Here is a 27969-nt window from a genome sequence, read left to right as displayed (position 1 = left end):
TCTCTCTCTGTCTGTCTATCTCTCTCTCCCCCCCTCTCTCTCTCTCTCTGTCTGTCTATCTCTCTCTCCCAGCGTCTCGTGCTGTCTTGCTAACAGGCAGCATCTTCTCACCCTCTCCTTCTATATTCCTCCCAGCTGTGAGCGACTGACCTGGTTACGTCTCCTTACATTACGGCTCCTCCCATCCACGGCTCAACATAACCTTCCCTGAGAACCAGCCACGGTGCCTGCTGTCACCACACGCTCTCCCCCGCCTTCTATTTGTGTGTGTGTGCGTGTGCGTGAGTGCGTGTGTGTTTGTATGTACGTGCGTGCATGAGTATGTGTGTCAGTTGCATGAATGTTAGCGCATGCATGTGTGTTTTTGTGATTATCTGTTTGTATGTGTATGAGTCTGTGTGTGCATGTGTATGCGTATGTGTATGTGCATGTGCATATGTATGTGTATGTGTATGTGTATGTGTATGAGTGTGTGTTTATTTGTGTGTGTGTGTGTGTGTGTGTGTGTGTGTGTGTGTGTGTGTGTGTGTGTGTGTGTGTGTGTGTGTGTGTGTGTGTGTGTGTGTGTGTGTGTGTGTGTGTGTGTGTGTGTGTTAAAGGACGGAGGTGTCTGAGAAGGCAGGCGTGGTTAATTGAGCCTGGAGTGATGAGAGCACACAGTCCTCATGCGTGTGTTTTCTAACATAGGTGTGAGAAAATCAGCTGACGCCTGTGTGTGTGTATGTATGTGTGTGTGTGTGTGTGTGTGTGTGTGTGTGTGTGTGTGTGTGTGTGTGTGTGTGTGTGTGTGTGTGTGTGTGTGTGTGTGTGTGTGTGTGTGTGTGTGTGTGTGTGTGTATGTGTGTGTCTCCATGCAGCAGCAGCAGAATACTGTTTATTGAAGGCCAGAGCTGAGTGGGTGAGTCTGTACTCTTTCTATATGTTTATCAGCTCGCCAGGCTGGGAGGCTTAAATTGATTTTAGCTGAAATGTCTTCTCCATCCCCGGCCTTTTTTATGGGGCGGGGGAAGACAAAAGATAATCGCATACCCAGTGCCCTAAGTGTGTCATACTCTCAGACATGCACACACACACACACACACACACACACACACACACACACACACACACACACACACACACACACACACACACACACACACACACACACACACACACACACACACACACACCCATGCACAAGCACCCACTTACCAATATTCACCAATACCAAGTGCCCTACGTGTGTCACACTTTCAAACATGCACATGCATACACACACACACACATACACATACACACACACACACACACACACACACACACAGACACACAAACACACACACGCACGCACACACACACACACACACACACACACACACACACACACACACACACACACACACACACACACACACACACACACAAACACACATGCACAATCACCCACTTACCAATACACACCAATATCCAGTGCCCTAAGTGTGTCCCACTCTCAGACATGCTCATACACACACATACACATACACAATCACATACACACATACACACACAGCCAAATACAATCACACGCACACACAACAACAACAAACATGCATATGCACCATGTCTGTTGGGAGAGAGACGTAGCGAGACAGAAACTGAATTTTCTATGAACACATCTGGTAAGTTGTCTTGTCATTTCCTGTGTGTTGCCTACCATCACAGAGGCTGTTCTTATCACTCTCTCTCACTCTTCATCCTCTTGAGTCACAAACTTTATTTGCTTCCGAGAAGTAACACAAATAAAACTTTCTCCAAAATAGCTGTGGCAGGTGCTTCCTTGGCTCGGCAGTCTGATTGAATGTATGCATAACAAACTTTCTAGAACAAGCTAGCAGGGGGGAGAGTGCCTGGTAAAGGGGGTGTAATCATCATAGCTGTCAAGTTGTAAACCAATCAGCAGAAAGCTAGGAGTTGTCAAAGAATCCTCAGCGGTTCCACAGCAACATCCAGAGCTCACCAGAGAGACCTTGATGAACCGCAGATTTTGAGGCACAAGCACAAGCTCTCGACAGCAACTTAAGTCTGCAACCTTGCTAGTCAAGGATCAGCCTTAAGATTTAAAAAAATAATAATATCTGAAGGCAAACTAGCTAAAATCTTGAAGTTAAACTTTCTTTCGCCTCATATTTGTTTAAACCAATACCAATTGGAGGCGGGGATCTGTAAGCACATGATTGGCCATCACAAACCCGGCCAGCAGTGGTAAACTGTACACAAGTGTTTGTAAAGGTTTCAAAGCTTTTCATGAGGATTTCAACAGAGAAGCGCAATCACAAACCAGGACCCAGGCAGCACAGTAATCGTTGAGGTGATTGTATGTTGCCGTAAGAGCCCCAGTGCGAGCTATAGATGGCCTATATAAATTATCCATGAGGCCTGTGGTCGAGGAAAGGCTGAAACGTTGTTGTGCCATTACGGATCCAACCCTGCAGAAAAAAAACAACACAAGAGTGAGTCCAACCGCTGCACAAACAAAATCTATTATTTAAAGCGTAATCGTGGGCAATTATGTGTTCAAAGTGAGACACAGAGAATGAGATTAGTTCTCGGAGATAAATAGGATGGAAGATACATTGTTCGCTGCTGTGCTTTTTTCCCTCATTTAATCTGCTGTAGGAGGGAAGGGGGGGAAGTGGGAACAGTACAAATGAATCTGGGGAAATATGAGAGATCACGTATAGCATCAATACGCCAAGCAGCAGGTGTTGGTGGGGGAGGCAGGCTTTGTGTGTGGTTTTAGGTATGCAGAGGAGATGTCAGCATGCGCTGGAATCAGCCTAATGAAACCTAATGAAACTCAACCTTGAATGTTGAGCAACTCATATTACCTGTGGGCCCGGGACCAGTAGCACGTCCCTATCACGTCCAGAGGCGGGGAGGCAGGACGGCAGAGGAACAGATGGACAGGCAGAGAGACAGACTGATAGACCATACCGTCTATGAGACAGAGAGACAGACATATAGACCAAGAGTCTATGAGGCAAAGAGACAGACAGAACATACAGTATATGAGACAGACAGACAAACAGAGGGACAGGTTACAGTGTAGTAGACAGATAGACGGACAGACAGGCTACAGTATAAGAGGCAGAGAGACAGACAGACAGAAAGGCTACAGTGTATGAAACAGACGGACAGGCTACAGTGTATGAGACAGACAGACAGATATACCATACAGTCCATGAGGCAGACAGACAGACAGACAGACAGACAGACAGACAGACAGACAGACAGACAGACAGACAGACAGACAGACAGACAGACAGACAGACAGACAGACAGACAGACAGACAGACAGACCGACTATAAAGTTTATGAGTCAGAAAGACAGACAGACAGACTCACGGACGGACATACAGACTGACATATACCCTAAATCTATTGTATTCTGTAGTGTTGTGCTTGCTATATCTGAATGTGTTTTTTTAACACCATCAGAAAAATGTTTCATTGCAGTTGAGAAGAGTGTGCGATGTATAACTATACTGTACTCCTGACCTAATACAATAGACAAGCATTAATTTGTCAGGCGATTTGCTTGACTGGTCTTCAGAGAAGCATCATGCTGTTCTTGTTTTTGTGAAAACAATAAAACAAACAGTAGTAGACCAATTACAAATAGATTGAGTGTTGAGTGGGTGAGGAGCACGTGTGTGTGTGTGTGTGTGTGTGTGTGTGTGTGTGTGTGTGTGTGTGTGTGTGTGTGTGTGTGTGCGTGCGTGCGTGCGTGCGTGCGTGCGTGCGTGCGTGCGTGCGTGCGTGCGTGCGTGCGTGCGTGCGTGCGTGTGTGTGTGTGTGTGTGCATGCGTGTGTGTGTGTGTGTCTGGTCTTCTGCCAATACAAATATATTGTCAAAGTGAAATGAGCCTCCAAAAGTTAACACACACACACACACACACACACACACACACACACACACACACACACACACACACACACACACACACACACACACACACACACACACACACACACACACACACACACACACACACCAGGTGGAGAGAGAGAGAGAGAGAGAGAGAGAGAGAGATGGACGGCCAGGTCGAAAGGGAGTCTGTTTCCTCCAGACCCAGGACTATCTCGGCTCCCCTGATCTCCTTTCACCTCCTGTCACACCTCATCCAAGCATTTGTCCCTCCCTCCATTCCAGTTTCTCTCTCCCTCCCTCTCTCCCATCCCCCCGCCCTCCACCCCCAGACTCTGTGGTGCAATGGAGGGAGACAGATCCACACCGTCTCCACCTGCTCATCATCGTCTGCACACCTGCTACATTCCCCTCAGCTCTCTCTCTTTCTCTCTGTCTCTCTCTCTCTATCTCTCTTTCTCTCTTTATAACCCCTCTCTCTCTCTCTCTCTCTCTCTCTCTCTCTCTCTCTCTCTCTCTCTCTCTCTCTCTCTCTCTCTCTCTCTCTCTCTCTCTCTCTCTCTCTCTCTCTCTCTCTCTCTCTCTCTCTCTCTCTCTCTCTCTCTCTCTCTCTCTCTCTCTCTCTCATATTAATACATATTATTTATGTATGATTGTGCTCTGGCATGTTTAAAGTGTCCAATCCAACAGTGAGTGTTTGGTCCGTTTCATTGGCTTGATAAGCACAGTGTTAAATGACTCTCAACTTGTGGAGGATAGTTCTGTGAAGCACCCTGTTAACAGGTTACCATGACTACCACTAAACTAGTGGAAGCAACTCCCAGTCCTGCTGCACTGCAGCCGGACACACACACACACCATCACAAACTCATTCTCACACTCACCCTCTAACACATACTTATACACACACGCACACACACACACACACACATACACACACACACAAAAACACACACTCACACACACATACGCACACAAAAAAACACACAGACAGACAGACACAGACACAGACAAACACACACACACACACACACACACACACGCACGCACACACACACACACACACACACACACACACACACACACACACACACACACACACACACACACACACACACACACACACACACACACAACACACACACACACACACACACACACACACACACACACCATTAGGTAAGAATGTCAATCAGACATCCAGGGCACAGAGGAGAAGGTCAGGGTTGGTAAAGCCTCCCAGAGAAGTGCATTCATTCAACAAAGGGATGGGGGTTGAGGTGGGGAGGGGGGGCAAGCAACAGGGGCTATGAAAAATTCATAGCCAATGGAAAAGGCATTGGGATTCAGGCAGTATCTGCAAACTACAAAGAGGACTGTGAAGTCTTTCCCTGGTCTCTCTCTCTCAGCTGGCTTCTCTCTGCCCACCCCTTCTTTCTATGTAATGGTGTGAATACATTGTCTTTATTCTCTTTATTGATGTCCTGGCCTTTGGAGGTGTGTTATTATTCTACATTGTTTATGCATGTATATAGTTATAATATATGTATGCTTATTTGATTATTTATTATTTGTTCTGTTGGATTTAGCGTGTGTGTGCGTGTGTGTGTGTGTGTGTGTGTGTGTGTGTGTGTGTGTGTGTGTGTGTGTGTGTGTGTGTGTGTGTGTGTGTGTGTGTGTGTGTGTGTGCGGTGTGTGTGTGTGTGGTGTGTTTGTATGTGCATGATTAACTTTATGTATGCATCCCACCTTTGAGAACAGATAATAAATCATCAAGTGTAGTGCAAACACTACAATATATGTCTCTACATGATATGTTTATTTGCCCATTTCTAGCATACAACTCAAAGTGACACACACACACACTGACAATGTTTTAAAAACAAAGACAGCAAAGACTGGCACCCAATGGGCTAATTCCGCTTCCAAAAGACTAACATCCACTTATAAAACAGCCAAGTTCACTGAGCAACATTTTGCATCTTCATACAAACCAATAAAAATGATCCAAGCTTCTGTCACCATGGGCCTTTGGAGATATTACAGTGAGGCGCTGTGCCGCCGTGGAAATCACTTGGTGCTTCATGATTTACAGAGTGCAATAAGTTCACACACATATGGGAACAGAGGCGCATCATGAAGGTGACATCCTGCGCTCCATATGGCAGCTGTAGTGGGACACAAAGATATGGAACCTAAAGGTCAATAAGAAATATCTCCCCCCGTGACTGATGAGACACAGTGCAAAGCTACGGCTAATGGAGCTGAACAGAGGACGCAAACCCTGGTGTGTTCATTGACCCAATTAGCCTCTCCTGCTGCACCATATAGAGACAACACGGTCCTTACTGCGACATACAGAGACACCATGGTGCTTACTGCCGCATACAGAGACAACATGCTCCTTACTGAAACATAAAGAGACAACATGCTCCTTACTGCAACATATAGAGACCCAATGGTCAGCACTGCAGCATACAGAGACCACATGGTCCTAAACGCAACATAAACAGACAAAATGGTCCTTACTGCAACATACAGAGACAACATGGTCCTTACTGCAATGTAAAGAGACAACATTGTCCTTACTGCAACATACAGACACAACATGGTCCTTACTGCAACATAAACAGACAACATGGTCCTTACTGCAACATACAGAGACAACATGGTCCTTACTGCAACATACAGAGACAACATGGTCCTTACTGCATCATACAGAGACAACATGGTCCTTACTGCAACATACAGAGACAACATGGTCCATACTGCAACATACAGAGACAACATGGTCCTTACTGCAACATACAGAGACAACATGGTCCTTACTGCAACATACAGAGACAACATGGTCCATACTGCAACATACAGAGACAACATGGTCCTTACTGCAACATACAGAGACAACATGGTCCTTACTGCATCATACAGAGACAACATGGTCCTTACTGCATCATACAGAGACAACATGGTCCTTACTGCATCATACAGACACAACATGGTCTGTACTTGTCCAAAGAGAGACAACATGGTCTGTACCGGTCCAAAGAGAGACAACATGGTCTGCACCGGTCCAAAGAGAGACAACATGGTCACTGGTCCAAAGAGAGACAACATGGTCTGTACCGGTCCATACAGAGACAACAAATTCCAGTACTGGACCATAGAGAGACAACATGGGTAAATAGAGGACTCCAAAACCTTTGGGGAGTTGGCTACACCCACCCACCCCACCCCACACACACACACAGTTTGTTCCCACACGCCAATCTCCTCCCCCCTGTTAATTAATTAAAGAAATTAAGGGTTTGCGTGTCTTTTCTATTGGCCAGCTACATCTGCCACCTTATCGCTGTCCCACAAAGCTCTTGATCACAAGCTGCTGCAGAAGAAAACACCCGCTCTCTAGAAGTGATTAATTAATTTTTGCGGGGTGCTCATTAATGCACGTCGCTTCCCGCCAACATTAAAGTTGACAGCAGTGAAATGCAGAGAATGGCGGGAGAATCCGGGATTGTAAATTAGCGAGTTTAAAACGCTGCCATTGATCCAACATGAAAAGCACCACCAGGAAAATGCGACGGCCGATATATAAGAGGCAGCTTTGATGGAATGGGTAGTGTCTGGCTTCCTCTGATACGTTTAATCGGCATATGCAATTTAACAGGCAAGTGTTGTGGATTGTCTGTTTAAACCGGCTTCGGTGAATCAAACCATCAGCCCACTTTGTGGACAATTTCCCGCACAGCAATTATTTTATTTATGTTATCTTTGCCAGGCAAGCGATGTAATTTGTTGTTTTTGGCAAGTTTGTAAATGTAATTACCAACAAGAGGAAATACAAAAAGGGAATATTCCCTGTATTGTCTTAAGAAACAGCTCCAATAAAGAGCCGTAGCAATAATTTTTAAATGAAAAAACATGATGTGTACATATCTTTTTGACGTCTTTGTAGTTCCCCTCAAAGCTTAACGCCACAGCAGAGATTCACTCTTTTCACTGTGGAAAAGAAATGCCTTTTAAGTTGGGTTCAATAAAGCTACACATAGACACATAGGGGAAAAAAAACCCTGCAAGGGAAAAAAACACATTTAAAGATCAAAGTATGCTCCGTGTGTGGATGTGGGTGTGTATGCGTTTCTCTTTGTGTGTGTGTGTGTGTGTGTGTGTGTGTGTGTGTGTGTGTGTGTGTGTGTGTGTGTGTGTGTGTGTGTGTGTGTGTGTGTGTGTGTGTGTGTGTGTGTATTTGTGGTTGTGTGTGTGTGACTTACTGCCACAAGCAATGCTTCCAGGGTGCATGGACAGTTCAATGTGGACCCAGTTAGTCAGTCAGTCAATCAGTCAGTCAGAGGGATGTGATTAAATCACTTGCCAACTTTAACAGAAAGCAAGTCTTATGTTAACCCCGCACGCACGCGCACACACACACACACACACACACACACACACACACACACACACACACACACACACACACACCAAGGGAGAACCTTTTTCTACACCCTTGACTGGAGATGTGAGGGTTTACAAGCCTAATGGTAAAGACACTATTGGCTCCCTGGGGACCCGACCTGGTCACCTGACAGGAAAGTCAGGGGACTGGGTCACCTCCTACCCAATCCCAGCCATGCCCAGAGGGAGGGGAAAGTATATAAAAAGCATGTATTTATTCAAGTGTGCAATTGTTCATGGGTTTGTGTGCGTGGCTGTGGGTGGGTTTGTGTCTCGGTGTGTGTGTGTGTGTGTGTGTGTGTGTGTGTGTGTGTGTGTGTGTGTGTGTGTGTGTGTGTGTGTGTGTGTGTGTGTGTGTGTGTGAGGGGGGGATCCAGACCCCCTACATCTCTACAGGTACCTGTGTGTGGCCAGTAGAAGTCAAAGTCCAACCGAATGCGGACAGAGACACTTAGGGATGGTATTGCAGTATGTTCTCCATTAGCATAAAAGGAGCCCACTTCACGTACCGTGCTGCATTATGCAGTGAAAGCCATGAGTTGATACGGCTCCATTAAAGTGCAACACAATGATAATCTGATGATACGGGCTGGCTGGTGAAGGACTGTGGGGACGGGCCAAGCCGTGTGTGTTAATCAGACATCAGGAGGCTTTAGTTCAGTGGAGCACGGAATGGATTTCCCCTGACCCTGACAGGGAATGCTGTCCCTAATGGCTTCTACCTGTGGAGAAATTAGCAAGCATTCCAGAACACAGAAAATCAAGCAGTGAAGCACCTCAGACGCTAACAGACGCTGAAGGCATCTCTTCGACTATGTTGTCTCCTTCAGACGGAGATTTCCCTTAGTCGAACACACCGGCGGGGACATTTTAAACACTTAATTGCAATTTGGAAGGGGAAAAGGGAGGCGTTTATTGAGTCGATCGATGAAACTGCACAACTTTGGCTCTAGAGTGACATGGTGCAAAAACGCAGGGCTAGCAAGCACCGGCCACTGAAGATTGCTGTGGGTATCGATGGGACTGTAGGCATAGGCACCATTGTGCTGTCGCTTTAAACAATGTCAGATTCCATCTGGTAAATCTCGTTTCTATAATGTGTTTTTTAATGTGTTTTTTAAAAGGCTCACACTATAATCAATGTTTAATCAAATAATCAGCGGGTGTTCTCTCTAATTTCACAGTTAATAATATACTGTACCAGTTGACTTTTGAACATTTTTAATCGAATAATAGATTTCAAATGAGCAAGTTACTCGACATCATTCCATGAAAACATCATTTTCACAGGTGCTATTGATGTCCCAGCTCGTGTTAAAACGGTGATTAAAACTGGCAGCGTGGGCGGACCTTGAGAAGAGAAGCCTTGACCAAATTCTCATATTCTCACAAAAATATCTACCTTAACAATCAAATGCGTTGTTATTTTGTGACCAACCTACGCTCATTAAGGAAGCATGAATCAATTACGATTGTCTGCAGCTATACATTCTTTGTACATAAAAACAATTATGAATGACATGACTTCATTGTTATTGTGACATCAAAGAAAGTTATCTCTATCCCTCTCCAGCGTCTCGATGAGTGCAGCAAGGCAAGGTGCAGCCTTTAACGGTGCACTTGGCGGACTATCCCAGGGTTTACGATGCTTCAGTTCCCTACTCTCATAATTGAAGGTGAGCTGCTACTCGTCATTGCAAAGACTTGTGTGTGTGTGTGTGTGTGTGTGTGTGTGTGTGTGTGTGTGAGAGAGAATGGGGGGGGGCGCGACGATAGAGGTATGCAGCAAATGAACGGTCATCAAACTGAGAGCTCACACACACACACACCTTTCTCTTCCTGTGCATCATAAATCTAGCAGTGTGACAGTAATCCGTCTCGTGGCCTTCCCCACCGGTCACGGCTGTCACCTTCGCCTCACAGGGAGAAAGTACAGCCGTGCGGCGGTGGATCTCAGGCGCTTCCGCTCAGAGACAGAGACAGGCGCTTCCGCTCCGAGCGCCGCGGTTCCGCTGCACTCTTGACGCAACGCACACTGACAGATATCTAAAGGCTGCTCGGCTAAAATAGAACTCGGTTAAGAACGTGTGATAAAACGCATGGAGCGCTCTCCAATTGTAACTAAGACAGATTAAAAGAGGGGGAGAGGGCCAACGCAGATCATGGCTTTATTAACTACGGTATGTTCCATGCTATAGAGGTGGTGGTGGTGGTGGACGGGACACGAGCAGTTTGGTGCTTTCCAAATAGGGATTTATCTTACCGTTGGCACTGCGAGGCCATTTGCCTCTTGACAGGATCATTACGAGATTCACTGCTCCCACGACCATTACACAATTTTAGCGCTCCTCCTCGGATGGAATTTTAATTGAATTAGCCCGACTGGATACACATGGTGCGGACGATAACATTTTCTGTCTATCCGGCTTCATTGAGTCCTGTGTGTGTGTGTGTGTGTGTGTGTGTGTGTGTGTGTGTGTGTGTGTGTGTGTGTCTGTGTTTCATAATTTGGAGTAAGTGGTGGTGGGATCGCGGGGCAGTGAATGTCGGCCGTGAGAAAAGGCCAAGGTGGTATATTGGTGCCTTCCAATGGTCTCTCATTCATCATGCACGTGACGTTCAACTGACAACAGAATTATGTGTCTCGGGATGAAGTGCTGAGGTGGCAAAATGGCTCCATTATCCAAACTGCTCTCTGAATTCTAAGCATTGTGAGGGCGATGAGCTCCTAGTCAGTACTAGTACTTCTCTGTAAAGTAAAACATCGAGGTTAGTGTTGTAATCCAACAAATTAAAGTTATTTTATAGCTTCAGTTTGTTGTATCAAGTGCCATTTTTTTGCTTAAAATTTTAAGAATTTCACTCCACTCGCAGTTTAGCAAAAAATGTTTAATCTCTCCTTGATGCGTGTTTATTTACAAGTAGTAAATATGCAAAATAGGAAATAACACAATATTTACACAATGAATGTTAACCTGCACAGTTGCTTCAAGTCTGAAACTCGTTAAAAATGTATCAGAATCAGTGTTGTATTAAAACTTGATTTTCTGCCATTGCCGTCCAAGTTTCATTTCAATATGCTGGGATCCCATGGAGGACTCAGTTTGGGGAAGGAGGGAGCAGTAACAGAAATGCTGCCATGAACATTTTAATAGATGGAGGGTGTTGGGGGGGGGCACATTTGTACAATTCTCACCTTAAAGTTGTTTTGGAGAATGTCGGATGTGATTTAAGAAAACAGGTCAAAGAAAAAAAAAAACGTACTTCAGAGCTACTTCCTCAAGATGAGTGCTTTTCATAGTACTTCAGATCTCATTTAGTTTGTTAAGTCCACACAGTGTAAATCAACTGCTCCTCAGCCCACCCAGTGAGCCTGCATACAGCCAGGTAAACACGCTGCATATCTGATCCATCCCTACTGATTAAATACGACTCAACACACCACACAGTGCAGACTTAAGGGGACCCCGCCGAAACCGTTTTACCTAGAAAATAATACAACATGGCGCCCTGGACTTTCACAGCACATATTATCTTTAAAGGAAAAGGCGAAACCAAACAGCCATGCGGACAGAGAACACCAGTCCCTCAGCAGTCATGTGACCAATATGGAATAATACGCCTCCGGAACCTGAGAATGGACACTTCTTCTAAATATCTTCTACGTCTTACAGAGGAGCAATATGGTAGCGTTTTACCGTTCTCGGTGGTACTGACTGTGCTTTAGAGGAGAGCGAGTCGTTGTCCCCAATATATACAGTTAATACTTTTCCCATAATTCATAGTGTCTGTTATACACAGCACTGAGCTCTCGCCCTCCCTCTCCTGCTTGTGTAGATGTCTTTACCCAACCGTGTGTTTTGGAGAGTGTTAATGTACAGACACAGCTGAAAATCAGCACTGTACTCGTATCAGGAGGGGCGGGGGGGGGGGACCCGGTTTCAATACCCTGGAACCCAGGGTAAGCGGAAATGTGGACGTGAAGGGGTAGGACCGCAACAGAGATGTTTGGTTTTGCTGTGTATGTGTGTCCCTAGACAGCTAGAGCAGAAGGGAAGAAAGCGACTAGGTGATGTTGGCAGTTGTCCAATCACAGCAGACTGGTCCCTCAAGGCTGTATTTGGCTCACAGCATATCTCTATGCATGAAGTTTTATAGGATCTAGATGATATTTATATATCATATATATATGTAATATAGATCTCTATTATAACTATATTATATATATATATATATCAGTGTTGCCATGAAGCCTTATTCGCTAATGAATAGGCTGGGAAAGATTGAGTCAGAATGTTGCCTGTTGTATGCTCTGAACTGTCTTTTGTTGGATTTGTTTTTTAAGGAACCTGGCATAGGAAATGAACAGCAACGGCGTTGATGATCAGCAAAAGAGAACGGCAGCCCTAATGTTGGAGGAAACCAAAATATAAAAGCAGCAAATCACATTTCCTTTTACAAAAGACACAGATACTCCTCTGATGCAATGCGTTTCATGTTGATCCTTGAAATCAGGAAAATAAAACCTTGAGAACGGTCAAGTACGTAGACTTCAGGCAAACTGAAGACAAGTTTGTCTTCTGTGTGTCATAATGTACAATTTACATGTCCCAAAAAAAAAAAAACGTATTACAAAAAATAGGCAACTAGCATCTGTTCACCATGAAAAAAGTATACAATTTACAAATGATAACATCAAAAAAAACATTATACAGACCACAGTTTGGTTATTCGGCAAGCATAAAGGAATCCCAAAAAATATCTATATAAAAAAAAAAATAATCAAGGAAAACATTGTTTCTCACCACAGTCAAAATACCATGACTTCAAGACCAAAAAAAAAAAAAAAATGCAAATCCTCTTAAAGGAGCAGTAATAATAATAATAATAATAATCATCATAAAATAGCCTGTGCCCCACATGGCGAGAGATGAGAGCTGGAGGCTACCGGGAGAGGAGGATCAGCTAAACCCTCCATCTCTCCGCCCCCTCTCTCAGATATATTAACCTAAGAGCCCTTCTTCCCAGACCGGGCAAGAGGTGGCGGTGGTGGGGGAACACTCCAAATATATTCACCTTGCCCCACTATCATTGGAGGGAGGGGTGTTACCACTGATAAGGTCTTGCAGAGCGATACAGCTCCCCCCCTCCCCCCAGCTTGTGTTTTTATCAGCGCTTGGTTTAGCTGTGCCCTGTCATTTCAGCTCCTTTCAAAAAAATAAAGGCTAATCCTCAACCGGACCTCAGACCTGGACTCCATTACCCATCAGGCACCGGGCCTGCTCCGACTAGGAGGGGTCAGAAAAAAATGCAATTGGTCTGCCCTAGACCAACCGGAGGAAGCCGAGGCAGGCTGCGGACTGGTGCAAATGTCACTTTGAATCTCTGAGAAAAAGGAAAAGAAAAACTAAACAAAGATTGGGGAGATGTGTGTGAAGCGGGGGGGGGCCGAGCGGGACTATTCACGGTCTGCAGAGGGTTAGTGCAACGTCGCTACTTCATCATTGGGTCGCCGTACCGTGATCCACTGAACCCTTCCCCAGGACCCCCCCCGGCACCACACCGGGCTACGGCCATGAGGACAGCAACCCTCCCAGGTGAATCGCCCACCGTTTGGTTCTCCAGGAAAAAAAAGAGCAAAAAACAACAACAAATTGCACCGTTGTGTGAACCAGACACGTCAACTTCAGGTCAGCACTGCAGTGAGGCAGCGAGCTTCAAGAAACCGTCCTGGTCAGAGGAGAGGCAAGGGCACATCATGTGTTTCACTGCCCTAGCATCGTATACTCGTTTTTTTTGTCACTAAAACCCTTTTCAGTCACTAGGCATGTTCATATTTAAATCATACGGTTGCACATTCCATCCAACAAAATGTCCGCACTAAACAACATTCAAAAGCAAACATGGCACAGGACAACGTCTGTTTTTTCATAATTTTCTTGATTTTCTTTTTAAAAGTTGTAATATTAAATAATGATTCATAGCTTTTTTTTTATTGTGTTGGGTGATTCAAAAAGAAGAAGAAAAAAAATGACCCTAATCTTTGTTTCTTTAAAAACATAGCTGTATTTATATATAATATCTATATAGTCTTCCTTTGTATCGTTTTCTGTAAATTGTGCAAATTCAGCAGTAATGCAAGTGGCGAGAGATCAGAGAGTGGGCAGTTGATTACATTTATACAAAAACAGAAAGAGTCCTTCCCAAACGTCGACGTCAGAATAAGAGTCACGTGACCTGACGGGCCCCCACGTCAATCCTTTGGGGGTCTCGTCTCAAATGTTCCAGAACGCTCCCTCTCTCTCTTTCTTTCTCTCTCTCTCTCTCTCTCTCGTCTGCCTGCGGTTTGCCGATTGCGGTCGAGTTCCTTCACGATTTCATAAAGTTGCTTGACTGGACATTGCTTGACAGAAAGAAATCCAGGAAAACAAAAGAATTTAAGCGAACCACAAACCACGACAGCCACGACAATCAAAGATGCTTTCCTGGGGACAGGTGAGGGACGTACAGGCACGTGGACATGTCCCAATGTCCCGTGCGCACACATCCGTGCACCGACTACGGCCCAAAGACACGCGCACAGAAAATAGTCGCACACACTTGGGCACGTGCGTGCACACGCTCACACATACGCACAGACACACACACATACACACACACACAGGACCCATCTCTGCCGAACTCCCCCTATTTTGCAGTGTGCTGCTTTAGTCCTTTGCAGTTTCTCCTGTGGTTTTTTCTTTTTTTTTTTTACCAGGGGGTTCTGAACTTCAGTTGGTTCTCTGGTTGAGAGGAGCGAGGTAAGGGACATGGAGATGGGGAGGGCTGGGCTTGGGGGGTGGGGAAAAATAGAAGCAGAGGAGAAGGATCAGGACGAGGTCGTGGTGGAGGCGGTGGTGGTTGCGGCGGCGGCGGTGTTGGCGGAGGGAGGAGGAGGAGGAGGAGGAGGAGATCAGAGGCGCTGGACTGCTTCTCAGCTGGCCAGGGCCATCGTGTCGATAACCTGCTCCAGTTTGCTCCTCAGTCTCTGTCTCCGGGACTGCTCATCCCGCTCCAGGGCCGACAGGATCTGCAGGCCGGTGGAGAAGAGCAGGAGGTGAGCAAACACATGCACATAACAGTGTCAGCACTCACCGGAAAATGGACCAAACATGGTATGGAGAAATGGTCCTCGGCCTGGTGAGAGGTCTCGGCAAACAGCACAATTCAAAGGGCATAACGTCACACAGTTGTTCATCCACTCGACCGACTGCAAGAAGGACATAGACACTCACACACACATACATATATACGCATGAAGGAGATATAAGCAAAGGTGCGCAAAGCTGATCTTAATATAATAGCATGCTAGAGCCAGAGGATTTGGAGCAAAAGACAGGGTGAGTGTCCTCTCACCTCGTCCTTGTACTTGACGATGTAGGAGTAGATCTCGTGCAGGGCGGACATGCTGTTGAACTGGCTGAGGTGCAGGCGCGACTGCTCCGCCAGGTAGGCACTCATGTCCTGGTCGCTGATCGCAGACATCCTGGAGATGTCTGAGTAGTATCTGTGGGAGGGGGGGGGGGGGAGAGAAGCGTGAGGTTAAAGAAAGGAGGAATGATAGGACGGGGATGATGGATTGAAGGGAGGGGAGGGTAGATGTAAGAACGGAAGAAGGGGGAAGAGATAGGGGAGGAAAGAAGAAATGAGGGAGGACAGAAAGAGGTGGGGAGGGTGCAATGGGCATCGTTTAGTATGGACAAACCAAAACACAAGATAGGTGCGTAACAAAATAACAGCAAGCATAAATATCAAGGACCAGCAAACGTTGGAGGAGAGATAAGGTGTGAAATCCTCAATAATCGGCCAACAGCCGTAACATCAACCTCCCTAGCACAGGAACAGCATACAAATCCCTCAAACAAATGGGTCGACAAACCCACAACAACAACAGTAAATCCAGGAGCGAGCGAGCGAGAGAGAGAGAGAGAGCTGGAATCGACAACATACCTTTCTACCCAGTTCTTGTAGTTGGGGATGTCTTTAGCGTAGAGCAGCTTGTTGGAAGGAGAGTCCTTGCCCAATTTGTGCTCTGATGTGGAGCACGAATCCATGAAGGTCTGGGCCACCACGGACAGGCACGCGTCTGTGATACTGTTCTTGTGGATGTCAAACACAAACTGGGGGTTCTTGATCACGTTCACCCAGAACCTCAGAGGAAGACTAGGGAGCAAGAGAGAGCGAAAGAGAGACAGAGAGAGACAGAGAGAGACAGCGGTTAAATAAATATCTGACGAAGCTTGTGCAATGTAGCATGATGTAGCGTGAGCAGTGAAGCGAGAGAGATTTTGCCTCACTGCTAACGCTAATCTTACAATGGTAATATTCTACTGAGGACGTGCTTATGTCTTGGGCCTGATGACTCGTTAAACCAGGAAGACATACACAGGCACACACACGTACAAATGATCTCACAATCGCACACACACTCTTTCACAGGTGCAGGCGGACTCACCAGTTGCTCTTCCAGGTGTGCCGTACGTCGGAGTCAGAGATGGAGTGCTTGTCCGCCTGCTCGTCCAGGAAGTCAAACATGTACTTGATGGCCAGCGGCAGAGCGCTGCCCCGGTGGGCCGTGCTGAAGATGGTCTCAAACAGGTCGTCCACAAACTTCTGGAGCGTGCCCTGCAGGGGAAAGAGTAGAGCGGGGTGAGGGGAGGTAAGGGATTCTGGCTTAGTGCTGGCCTTCAGCATCAGCTACAATGGATTCACTTTTCCAACACTTGAGAGAAATGTCTTGCTTGCATTCTGCACATAAATTGTGTGACTACTACGCATCGTGTACATAGATATGGGTCCTTTGTATGCGTATCTCTTTTTAAGTCTCATTACTATAAGTCCATACTTCTGCTGTGACACCTGCATTCCTCTTCTGGGATTAAGCCAGAACATCTCTTCGTCTCTCAAAGGCTCATATTTCCACTGGTGGCTGAAGGACGAGGTGTTGCGTTGTGGCCAGCCAGCCGGTTTGACAGCTATTCTGGCACCGAACCCAAATGAGCCGTGCGCCTCTCAGCATATTCGTTTCATTGGCAAGCGCAATTACCAAAAAAAGGAGTGGCTGTTTCATAACGCCTGCGTCTGATTTTATATTTAACGCAATTACCCATAGAGTTGGCATGGGGGGGATTATGGGTTGAACCATTAGAAGTTATGGCTGCCATTAAGATGTTCCCTCGGCTCGCACACTCTGTCCTAACTGTAATGGTCTACCACCGGCTGATGTCTCGTAATGAATGCTTCCTAGCAAAGAGTTCAGCCAAAGACTGCACTGTGTTTACAGAGTAGAAAAGCAAGCCAAGATGATTTAACACTCTCACGTTTGTGTGTGCATGCATGTGTGTGTGTGTGTGGTGACATGTATTATGTCAGCGGCGGCTCTCCGTGGCTAACGTTTCTGACTAGTGGGTGTCGGTGTAAACAGTTTGACCTATGCAGACCGACTCAGTCAATGATGACACTCACATTGACCCGCGTTAGTTACTCCCCAAAAACCATCAATACCCACATCGCCCTAAGACCCCATAACCTTTCACGATATAACCTACACACAAACCCGACTAGGAGACACAAACGCACACACAGACTTGCTTTTTGAAAACCCGCACACACAAATCCAACAGCAAGGAAATTGGGCATGTAGTGGACGGCTGTGCTTTAAGGGTAAAGACCCGGCTCCACAAGCCCCGAGGCCACGGAGAGAGAGGGGCTTTGGAGTGGAGCACTAACCAAACAACTCAATAGCCAAAGGTCAGCCCGCTAATTAAGACGCGCAATCTCAATCGCTGTGCATGCATGTGTGCGTATGTGTGTGTGTGGTATCGGTGTGCTATGTGCATGTTGTGTGTGTGTGTGTGTGTGTTTGCTTGTTGTTTGTGCATGGGTGTTGTTTGTGTGCAGACTTTTGAGTAAAAGGTTATGAAAAATGTTAATGAGCTTCGAGGCGACCAAACCCCTACCAAAGGTCACTGCGAGGGAGTAGATGTCGGTAAGAAGTGGGATAAACGCCAGAGCAGTGCAGGGCATGTGAGTGACTGGACGTCCATCTGCCCGACGGCTTCCCCTCACACGTGATCGTTGGGTGTGAAGCGAGCCTAAAGTCCTCGTCATGGTTCCACGTCGACGTAACGCGAGGGAGTTTACGGACCCTTTACGTCCTTGCGGACCCTCCTTGCGGACCCTCCTGGCGTCCACCGCAAGGGCCTGACGGGCGCCTCCCAAAGATTGTAACCTTGCGTCGAGACGACGCAGCAGCAAAGGCTGCGATGGGTCCGCTCACTGAAACCCGACGCAGAACTACAACAGGTTCACGACTGCGTCGGGGCGTCTTCGTGGTCATTGCGTTGCGTCGACGTTGAACCATAACTGATCCTTTAAAGTGAACCTCCTTACCTTGGTGGCCAGCAACCGGGTGAGGTAGATCTCGGACACCATCTTGCTGCCGCGGTCGCCCTCCCTCTGGTCCGAGTGGTCGTGGTTCTTCACCAGGTGCCACAGCTTGGTGCCGCTCTCCAGGTCGGGGGTGATCATTGGGGTGCGAGAGCGCAGGCTGTCGGGGCTGCTAGCCGTGCGCAGCATGCTCTCTGCTCAGGGAGGAGGAGGAGGAGGAAGGGAGGATGAAGAGGACAGGTTCAGTGGGTTGTATTTGACGGTTAGGTGTGTGTTGTGTGTCGGGAGTTTGAGATTGTTTTTGTGCGAGTGAAGATGTTCTATTGACAGAAATGCGTCTGACTGATATGACTAGGTTAATTGTACGTGGGAGGACTAGCTCGTAGCTTAGCAGTTTTTGAAAAGCACGACAAATTGCAAATAACATCATGCACATCACCCTCAAATAAATAGCTTGTTAGTTCACCAAAATACAAACTCCATATGCTGCATCCGATTCTATTCTGTCCTCCCCCGGAAAAGTTTCATTTCTAAAATACTTTTTGCCTTGGATTCAGAGTGGGGGCTTTGTCCACTCCAGCGTCACTCTTCCATCTCTTATTAAATCGGCTTCTGTCACTCCGCTACCTCCAATCCCCCCCACTCCCACACACACGTTTCATGTCAGACAGTGATACCCTCATTTTGTGTGGCGGAGCAGGGGGGCTTCGTGTACGAGCGTTCGTCATCTCCGCGGATAAGTGTGGAGGGATTGAGAGGTTGAGAATGTCAGGAAAGCAGTGCCGAGACCTTGCGGTGCTCGTTTGTACGTGCGCGTGCGTGTGTGAGGACCAGTAATAGGGGTCAACATTATATTGGAGGGAGCTCCGTGAGATGGTTAAAAAAGAGGCGGAGAAGCAGGAGACGAGCGGAAGGTGAAGACGAAGGTGGAGATACGATATGAAACGGGGGGATTGAGCGGAGAAACAGAGGTGATTGACAGCCGGAGAGACAGAGCCGGAGATGAAGAGAGAGGAGATAGCTTTGAGAGCGAGAGAGAGATAGCGAGAGAGAGTATTTTTGGATGTAGAGAGGAAAAGTAAGGCTTGAACATGAAACAAACAAATGCATCGTTCACACCACCATACATACGTACGTACTTACATAAAAATAACCCCCCAAACACACAGACACACACACACACAGACACACAACCTCTCTTACCGTATCGGCTGAGGGACTTGGTGAATGTGGAGGAGTTGGAAATGTTGTACGCAGAGTTCTGCTTGGGCACCAAAGCGATCACTGATCCATCCGTCACCTGCGAGGGAAGGTTTGGGAAGTTAAAGCAGCCGTGACACACCGCAGAAGGCTCTTCACCACAGACACGCTACGTCACAAAATGGAGGGATCTGAAGTTGGTCGCCAACGCACTCGCATCTAGACAGGTTTTTCTTCAATCTGTACGTGTTAGACTTACATTTTCAAGGGAGCTTCTTTTTTTTTTGCTTAACAAAAGCAAGCAAAGCTAGGTACCAATGTTGCTACAGTGAGGGGAGAGGGGGTTGGCACTGGTGTTTACCTGGTAGTGCACCAGGTTGTTGAGTCTCTTCCAGTCGTTGTCGATCTTGGTGGTCACGTCCTCGTCCTGCAGGATGATCCGGGCCATCCTGCCCTGCCGCCATTCTGGTGGTCGGAACAGACACACGCACACACAGACACGTCAGTTGTGACGGTTGAGTATTGTACGCGTGTGCATTGTACATGTGTGTGTATTGTACATGTGTGTTCTGCGTTGTCTGTATGTCTATATTCGACATTGCGTGTGTATTTTCCATATGAATGTTCTGTATGTGGGTCCATGTCTGCGGCCTTGGGCCTCTGGGAGAACGGTTTGTGTGTCTACCTGTGTGTGTGTGTGTGTGTGTGTGTGTTCCAGTGCATACCCAGGTCCATGTCTGCGGCCTTGGGCCTCTGGGAGTAGGGTTTGTGTGTGTGCGTGTGTGTGTGTGTGTGTTCCAGTGCATACCCAGGTCCATGTCTGCGGCCTTGGGCCTCTGGGAGTAGGGTTTGTGTGTGTGTGTGTGTGTGTGTGTTCCAGTGCATACCCAGGTCCATGTCTGCGGCCTTGGGCCTCTGGGAGTAGGGTTTGTGTGTCTACCTGTGTGTGTGTGTGTGTGTGTGTGTGTGTGTGTGTGTGTGTGTGTGTGTGTGTGTGTGTGTTCCAGTGCATACCCAGGTCCATGTCTGCGGCCTTGGGCCTCTGGGAGTAGGGTTTGTGTGTCTACCTGTGTGTGTGTGTGTGTGTGTGTGTGTTCCAGTGCATACCCAGGTCCATGTCTGCGGCCTTGGGCCTCTGGGAGTAGGGTTTGTGTGTCTACCTGTGTGTGTGTGTGTGTGTGTGTGTGTGTGTGTGTTCCAGTGCATACCCAGGTCCATGTCTGCGGCCTTGGGCCTCTGGGAGTAGGGTGTTCCCTTGTACACGGCGTCCAGAAGCTTCTCTTTCACCTGCGTCACCGTGTCGCAGTTCAGACACTTCACCGTCACCTCTGTCGCATTCTCGTTCTCCGGGTTCACGCAGTGCAGTGTCTGAAGGGGGTGGGGTGGGTAATAAGGAGAGGATGGTTCATGATTGGTTCCATAGGAAAATAAGCGAGAATAGGCTCCGCCCTCCCAGATCATCGTGAACTGTCGGGTCAAAGATGTAAGGCCTGTGACCATCTAGGCGTCACATGGTCTTAAACGGATCAATGTGGCAGATCTGGTGTCCTGAAGGAGCAAATAATTGATTCATAATTTGAGCCCTTTGCGTATTTAAATAATTTATTAACCCATTAGGTTGTTCTTTTATTCAATAAACTGTTTTATTAAATGTCCCATTTAAAAGCGTTGAATTATTCTGTTTCTGGATTGTTTAACTTATTTATCTTGGATTGAATGATGGATAATTAATCAATGCACCGGCTGGTCTTTAATGTGATGAACACACAACCATCTCCTTCATTATTGAATCTTTTGTCGGAATGAAGAAGAAGAAGAAGAAGAAGAAGAAGACTTCTTCTCGCCAAGAAGCCCGTTCATAAAAACGACCTGGACTTCATCGATATAAATAAAAAGGCCTTGATGTTGAAGTCATACCACCTAAAGAAGCGGTACACTAAATCTTGCCAATGTTTTTTTTTTCTTGCTATTTAATGACTTGCTGTTTTAAACATGTATACCAAATATATCCACCCTCGCTCTGCGAATTCTACTACTACGAACGACAGCACCTCCTGTAACACGCCTCTCACCCCCTCCATTACCGCATCACTAAAACACTCCATTCGTCGATAAGGTGATTATTTGTAGCGTGTGGGCGTAGCGCTTCAGTACTGACCAGGGTCTTGTAGTCAATCTGCTGTCTGATGAGCTTGTCCTCGCTGAGCGAGTAGCGGGCCTCGCCTGTGATGGCGTCGATGGGACCCTTCTCCATCTGCTGCTTCATGGCACAGTACAGCATGAAGAGGGGCTCCCCAGCACACTCCTGACGGGAGAGAGACAGAGACACACACAGGTTAGAGAGAGAGATAGACACGGAGAGACAGACACACACAGGTTAGAGAGAGAGATAGACACGGAGAGACAGAGACACACACAGGTTAGAGAGAGAGAGATAGACACGGAGAGACAGACAGACACACACAGGTTAGAGAGAGAGATAGACACGGAAAGACAGACACACACAGGTTAGAGAGAGAGATAGACACGGAGAGACAGACAGACACACACAGGTTAGAGAGAGAGATAGACACGGAGAGACAGAGACACACACAGGTTAGAGAGAGAGATAGACACGGAGAGACAGAGACACACACAGGTTAGAGAGAGAGATAGACACGGAGAGACAGAGATACACACAGGTTAGAGAGAGAGATAGACACGGAGAGACAGAGACACATACAGGTTAGAGAGAGAGATAGACACGGAGAGACAGAGACACACGCAGGTTAGAGAGAGAGATAGACACGGAGAGACAGAGACACACACAGGTTAGAGAGAGAGATAGACACGGAGAGACAGACACACACAGGTTAGAGAGAGAGATAGACACGGAGAGACAGAGACACACACAGGTTAGAGAGAGAGATAGACACGGAGAGACAGAGACACACACAGGTTAGAGAAAGAGATAGACACGGAGAGACAGACACACACAGGTTAGAGAGAGAGATAGACACGGAGAGACAGAGACACACACAGGTTAGAGAGAGAGATAGACACAGAGAGACAGAGACACACACAGGTTAGAGAGAGAGAGATAGATACGGAGAGACAGACACACACAGGTTAGAGAAAGAGATAGACACGGATAGACAGAGATACACACAGGTTAGAGAGAGAGATAGACACGGATAGACAGACAGATACACACAGGTTAGAGAGAGAGATAGACACAGAAAGATATAGTATATTTGTTGAATGCTGCTCTCTGCACTTCCAACGTTCTTCCAAACTCTCACACTAAGTGACGAGGCCTTGACCTCATCCTACACACAAAGCTCCCCTTTGTCTTTTAGGGTGCATGATTTGCGTGAAAGAGAAGGAAACCAAAAAATAGGGAAAATTAGAAAGTGGGAGAGGAGAAGGAGATACGTGGAGGACCTGAGTGAGGCCGAGTTGAGTGAGTGTTAGTTGATGGAGGAGTTAATAGAAGGTTAATGACAGAGGAGTGAGAATACGCTTGGAGAAGCACTTTGGTGTGTGAGACGTGTCAGCCGGGCAACGAGCACTGGGGCTCTGGGCCTCTCGTTCTCCTGCTCCCTGCCTCCTTCTCCCTCTCTCCTTCTCCCCCTCTCTCCCTTTCCCCCTCTGCCCTCGTACTGATTGCTGACCAAGTAGCGTCTGGGCTGAGTCTCCGCGGCGTCTGCGTTTCTTCCGAGCCATTTCCCTGTTTCATTAACTAGGGGGTTCATACTCCTGGGTCTCCGGATAAGAGCAGCAGGCCAAAGGATTATTCTCCAACCAACACAGCGGAGTCAATGGGCTATTTTCAGGACAATCTGACTTCTCTAATTTTTTTGCTGCACACATTTTATTTCTACGATATCCATTTCCACGGGCACAACGTTGGCACTTTTAATTCACTTTCTCTGGTTGTGCAGGCGTCTGTTGAAACAGGTGTTACAAAACGCTGAGTAAGGCAGACTTGACTGTTGATTTATCACAGAATCAGATCAGCCAAGTCATCGCCTGTGTCACTCAGAGAATCGGGCGGAGTAGATGGTGGGGTTTGTTAATTATGAACCACATACATATCTGCTGACTGTGGGTAGTCCTCTCAATTGCTTCTCTCCCTTTCCTTCTCCTTGTCTTTCACACCATTCTTTGCTTTCCTCTTCTAAATATTACACACCACACCTAACTCCCACAACTCATAATTCTCTAACTATTTATGGATATGCTGCAACTACTCACCGTCTACATCTTCCCTGTACTTATGCAACATCGACAACATACTTTTTCAATTAGAATAAAGTTATTATCCCTGTATACATGTCACCATATTTCTCTTATGTAGTGTAATGTATTTCCTTTCTGTGCTTAATTCAATATGTTACATTTCACTCGCTCCACCACATATCACTATGCACGGTGCATTTATAATTGTGCATGCGGGCCAGTGATTGCTTCTGATTGGTCAGTCACACCGAGTAGACTGCATAATCTCAAATGCCAGCAGGGGGGCCTTGCACGTTTACATGCAGGCTTCGTGCGCACACAGCGACACAGATTGTGTGCGTGTGCCCTCCCCCAGGCCGCCTGGTTGGTGGACGGTCCAGCCCAAGGTCTGTTCTTGGCTGATGCAGGACCACCGTGGTGTGTGTGGCTCCTAGGCTGGTTAGCTCCACCATCACCAACAGGCTGTGTGGCGAGATTCTCACCATGGCGCGAACCACACTCATTCTATCCCCCATCCATTTCCAAACAGACACAGAGGGCAGAGAAGAGAGAGAGCGAGAGAGACGAGAGAGAGCGAGAGAGACGAGAGAGAGCGAGAGAGACGAGAGAGAGAGAGAGAGCGAGAAAGAGAGAAGTGCGAAAGAGGGAGAGACGAAGAGAGATATGCAGCCTGAATGCTTTTTAAAAGAGTGGAATAAGCGGGAGCACTGTGATGGCTTTCCTACTTTCACAGTATCAGTGGGAAGTTAAGCTTTAGCACATACACACACACACACACAGATACACACGTACGCAGAAAGTACATCCAGTGAGGACGCTCTTACCTTGAGGAACTTGTAAAGCAGGAAGGTGAACCAGTTCGTGAGCATCTTTTCAGCAACAGACTCGGTCCTGGGAGGGAGAGTGAGAGGGAGGTCGACAGAGGTGAATAAGAGTGAGTCCAAATGTGCTTGCTCCATCCCAACAGTAGCAGTAGCATGCCCTCGGGTTTCAACCTGTAGGCATACATTTATATTTTCACCAGCAATCGTTTTTTTCATACGTACTCCAAAAGAGACAAACACTACGGCCCCACCCCTACGCTGATCTGTCTTTGTGTGTGTCGCTTGAGTTCAAACATAACGGAGGCTTTCCTCCTACATCACACACAAACAATTAGCCTGGTATAACAAACCCCCCCCCACAATGCCAATTTAATTTCCCCCCTAACCGATCCCACCCGTCTTCATTAAAGAAAAAATACAGCAGAGAAAAAAAATAACAACAACAGCAATTAGTATAATACACCAACTTCCCTTGTTAATCACAAACCTGGCACGTAATGAGGGGAACCTCAAGACCTGCGCAGCCGCCAACACACACACACACACACGTGCACACGCACGGACACACGTGAACACGTGCACACATGCACGCGCACGGCATACCAATAAAGCACAGCAATTAACAGCCATTGTAATTAACTCATTGGATCTAATTAGTTCAACAGCTATATGAAAGATCATTGCCAGGGTTTTTAATGGCGGGTTGCAGTCGGCGATTGCAGTCAGAGCGTTTATTTTAATATTTGTAATGTTATACTCAGTCAACGTTTCACATGTATGATTCATCTACCAGAGCATAAGAGAGAGATGGATGGATGGATGGATATGGATTGAGAGAGAAAGCCATTTTCTCCTATACTAACGGAGTAACACAATGGAGGTTTCCGGTAAGTTTGGCGATCAGTTACTTGGTTGACTAACTAGGCTTCCTTTGTGCCACGTTCCCCAGCATGCCTTCTTGTATGCGTGACCTTTTTATATTTCGTCTCCCTCCCTCCCTCCCTCTCAATCTTTCGGGACAGGGGTATTTTCTAGTTCACTGTGTGCACGCAAATGTTTTTTTGATGAGGCAGGAATGGAGAAGAGATACACTAAAATACATGGGAAGAGGCGAAGAAGAAGAGAAGAAGAGAGGAGGGAAGTAGAGCAACGGTTAAGATTCACGGTTTGTGTAAGACGAGCCCCGCATGAGGTCTAACGGTTGCTCTCTCCATGGTTTGCTCTCAGACTATGAAGCGTCAATTGTGATCCTTTATTTTATTTTTCTCTCCGTTTGCTTTGAGCACAACTGGCGGCGAGAAGCAGGTGGAGAAGAGGCAGCCGGGGAACGGTCAGCAGAACAAAATGGAGTAGGTCGACGCACCTGAACGGAACATGCTAGAGGGCAACGCTGCTTCCTGTCAATACGACCCAGAAGCTTCCGAGCGAGAGCTCTTATCCGTTGGAATTGTTGGCTTCGAACTTCCGAGGTTAGGGTTTTGGATACCATCGACAGTTACAACTCAGGAATAGAAAAGTTGAAGAGTGGAAGCCCCAGGGCATTTCTTTAACAGCATATATTATGCCATCTGGAAATGTATTCATCATAAACATTTATTCATAACATCCATCTAATGCCTTGCATAGACTGGAGAGTGTAAAGATAGCCCAATAGAACAACATTGTTCATTTGTTATTCTTGCTAATTAAATTGCCGTAAGTCTTTTCTGTAACCTCAACCTTCATGCTGCCATTTCTTATCATTTTCTCCCCTCTCTCTCACTCCCTGTCCATCTTCATCCCGGTCATACCCCCCCCTGGATGCTTTGTTCTCTTCCTCTTCCTGTCAGTCATCCCTTCCACCCGCCCCTGCCCCACCCCCGCTGTTCCCTTCCACCTGATATTTACGGCTTCCCCTCCGGCCAATCACACCCTCCCATCGTCAATGTCTAACCTTTCTACCTTTTCCTCTTTACCTGCTCGTTTGTGGGTATGTTTTTATATATTTGTGTGTCTTTATGTGTCTGTGCGTGCGTGTGTGTGTCTATGCGTGTGTGTGTGTGTGTGCGTGTCTGTGAATGTCTGTGTGTGTACACAAGCAAGCACGGGAGAGGTCTCTGCAGTCTGACTAGCTCTGCAGGGAGTGTGTTTGCTCAGGGGTGTAATCCTCTCTGACAGGGACAGGGTGAAGAGAGAGATAGAAGGTTACGGAGGGAGGAGAGAGAGAGAGAGAGAGAGAGAGAGAGAGAGAGAGAGAGAGAGAGAGAGAGAGAGAGAGAGAGACACACAGACAGACAGACAGACAGACGGAGACAGACAGACAGATGGGGATAGAGAGAGAGAGAGAGTGAGAGAGAGACGGAGACAGACAGACCGAGAGAGAAGCTACAGTGAAATGCTACATTTTCGGATCCCTGCATTCCCACTCCAACAGGACTATAATAGACAATGAGCTGGACAACAGTGTAAGAGATGGAAGTGAGGTCCTCACAAGCACTATTGACCCGGAACACTCTGCACGAGTGACGTGTTGGCTTTACGGAGACCTATAGAAACGCTTGCCACTGACTGCAGGGGGGGGGCTCCCCCCGGGGGGGGGTCCGGTTCCTTACCTCCGCAGCAGCAGCTTGGGGTGGTTCTTGCTCTCCAGGTTCTTGTCGATGAGATCGGACAGCAGCTGCTTGAGCACGCCGGTGGCGTACTCCATCTCGCCCTGCAGCGCCGTCATGATGAGCGAGGCCACGTTGCCGCGGTCGCGCATGGAGAAGGAGCGCTGGGCCTCCAGCGTGCGGATGAAGGTGAGCAGGAAGTGCTTTTTGGTGAGCAGCTGGCCGAACAGCGTCAGGGCCTTCTCCACGTTGGCCTGCACCTGGGTGGGTTGAGGAGAGAGAGAGAGAGAGAGAGAGAGAGAGAGAGAGAGAGAGAGAGAGAGAGAGAGAGAGAGAGACAGAGACAGAGACAGAGACAGAGAGA

At 47.1% G+C, this 27969-nt stretch overlaps 1 protein-coding gene across 1 annotated transcript in view; it reads right to left on the bottom strand.

The window, feature by feature from the left end:
* Window positions 1–11218: 11218 nt before the first annotated feature.
* LOC132471020 (plexin-A1-like) overlaps window positions 11219–27969 on the bottom strand; it is a 162312-nt gene continuing 145561 nt past the window's right edge. Inside the window, 11 exon segments of the mRNA XM_060069984.1 lie at window positions 11219–15413; window positions 15740–15890; window positions 16334–16546; window positions 16839–17008; window positions 18776–18966; window positions 19976–20072; window positions 20334–20437; window positions 21181–21340; window positions 22131–22277; window positions 25018–25084; window positions 27609–27865. Coding sequence (XP_059925967.1) covers window positions 15318–15413; window positions 15740–15890; window positions 16334–16546; window positions 16839–17008; window positions 18776–18966; window positions 19976–20072; window positions 20334–20437; window positions 21181–21340; window positions 22131–22277; window positions 25018–25084; window positions 27609–27865 — 1653 coding nt within the window. The 3' untranslated portion in view covers window positions 11219–15317.

This window comes from Gadus macrocephalus, chromosome 13 (assembly GCF_031168955.1).
Source record: "Gadus macrocephalus chromosome 13, ASM3116895v1".
Classification (NCBI taxonomy): Eukaryota; Metazoa; Chordata; class Actinopteri; order Gadiformes; family Gadidae; genus Gadus; species Gadus macrocephalus.
The sequence above is the reverse complement of the archived record's forward strand: the minus strand, read 5'-3'. Positions and strand labels throughout refer to the sequence as shown.